At 59.7% G+C, this 722-nt stretch overlaps 2 protein-coding genes across 2 annotated transcripts in view; one reads left to right on the top strand and one right to left on the bottom strand.

The window, feature by feature from the left end:
• Nucleotides 1-19: 19 nt before the first annotated feature.
• On the bottom strand, nucleotides 20-440 carry ETH_00038875 (uncharacterized protein; the record flags this gene model as incomplete). Its single annotated transcript, XM_013375363.1, has 2 exons — nucleotides 20-261; nucleotides 311-440. The coding sequence occupies 2 exons, from the start codon at nucleotides 438-440 to the stop codon at nucleotides 20-22; spliced, it is 372 nt and encodes a 123-aa protein (XP_013230817.1).
• A 64-nt stretch (nucleotides 441-504) lies between these two features.
• ETH_00038870 (uncharacterized protein) overlaps nucleotides 505-722 on the top strand; it is a gene marked incomplete at both ends in the record, with an annotated part of 1,057 nt that continues 839 nt past the window's right edge. Inside the window, one exon of the mRNA XM_013375362.1 lies at nucleotides 505-722. Within this exon, the coding sequence (XP_013230816.1) occupies nucleotides 505-722 (218 nt within the window).

The raw sequence follows: 722 nt of genomic DNA, 5'->3' as shown, positions 1-722 counted from the left end.
CAGAGCAGCCGCTGAGGGGTCAGCTGCTGCTGCTTGTGCTGCTGCTGCTGCTGCAGGTTCTGTTGTTGCTGCTGCTGCTGTTGCTGGGGTCGTTGTGCCTTTCTCTTCGCCGCTGCAGCTGCTCTTGCTGCTGCTGCTGCTCTTCTCCCGTGCTGCTTCTCCTGCTCTTCTCCCTTGCTTCTGCTGCTGCTGCTGCCCTTGCTACCTGCTGCTGCTGCTGCTGTTGCCTCTTGCTGCTGCTGCCTTTACTCACACTTTGTCCTGCAGCTCAAACAGCAAGGGCATTCTTTACGCTTGGAACGCTGCGCACGTTGCTGCTGCTCCTGCTGCTGTTCTTCTTGCTGCTCTTGCTGCCTTTGCCGCCGCTGCTGCTTCTGCGTTTTCTGCTGCTGCTGCTGCTGCTGCTGCGGCTGCTGCTGCTGCTGTGGCCAGCCTCTCATGCCTGCAGCTGCTGCATGCAGGGCCGTAATACTGCTGCGGCGAGTGCAGCAAAAGTTAATTTCAATGCTCTCCGAAGCAGCAAGTACGCCGGAGCCCGCAGCAGCAGCAGCAGAAGCAGCAACAGGAGCAGCAGAAGCAGCAGGAGCAGCAGCAGCAACAGCAGCATCCAATGCCCTTAGCTGCTGCCCACAGCTGCCGGCCGCCTTTGTCCGCAGCTTGAGCATAATTAGCAGCAGCAGCCTGAGCAGCAGCACAAGCAGCAGCAGCAGCAGCAGCAGCAA

The sequence above is a fragment of the Eimeria tenella genome, genomic scaffold, assembly GCF_000499545.2.
Source record: "Eimeria tenella Houghton genomic scaffold, Eth_scaff2715, whole genome shotgun sequence".
In the NCBI taxonomy this organism is placed as follows: domain Eukaryota; phylum Apicomplexa; class Conoidasida; order Eucoccidiorida; family Eimeriidae; genus Eimeria; species Eimeria tenella.
This window is presented reverse-complemented; position numbering and strand designations above follow the sequence as displayed.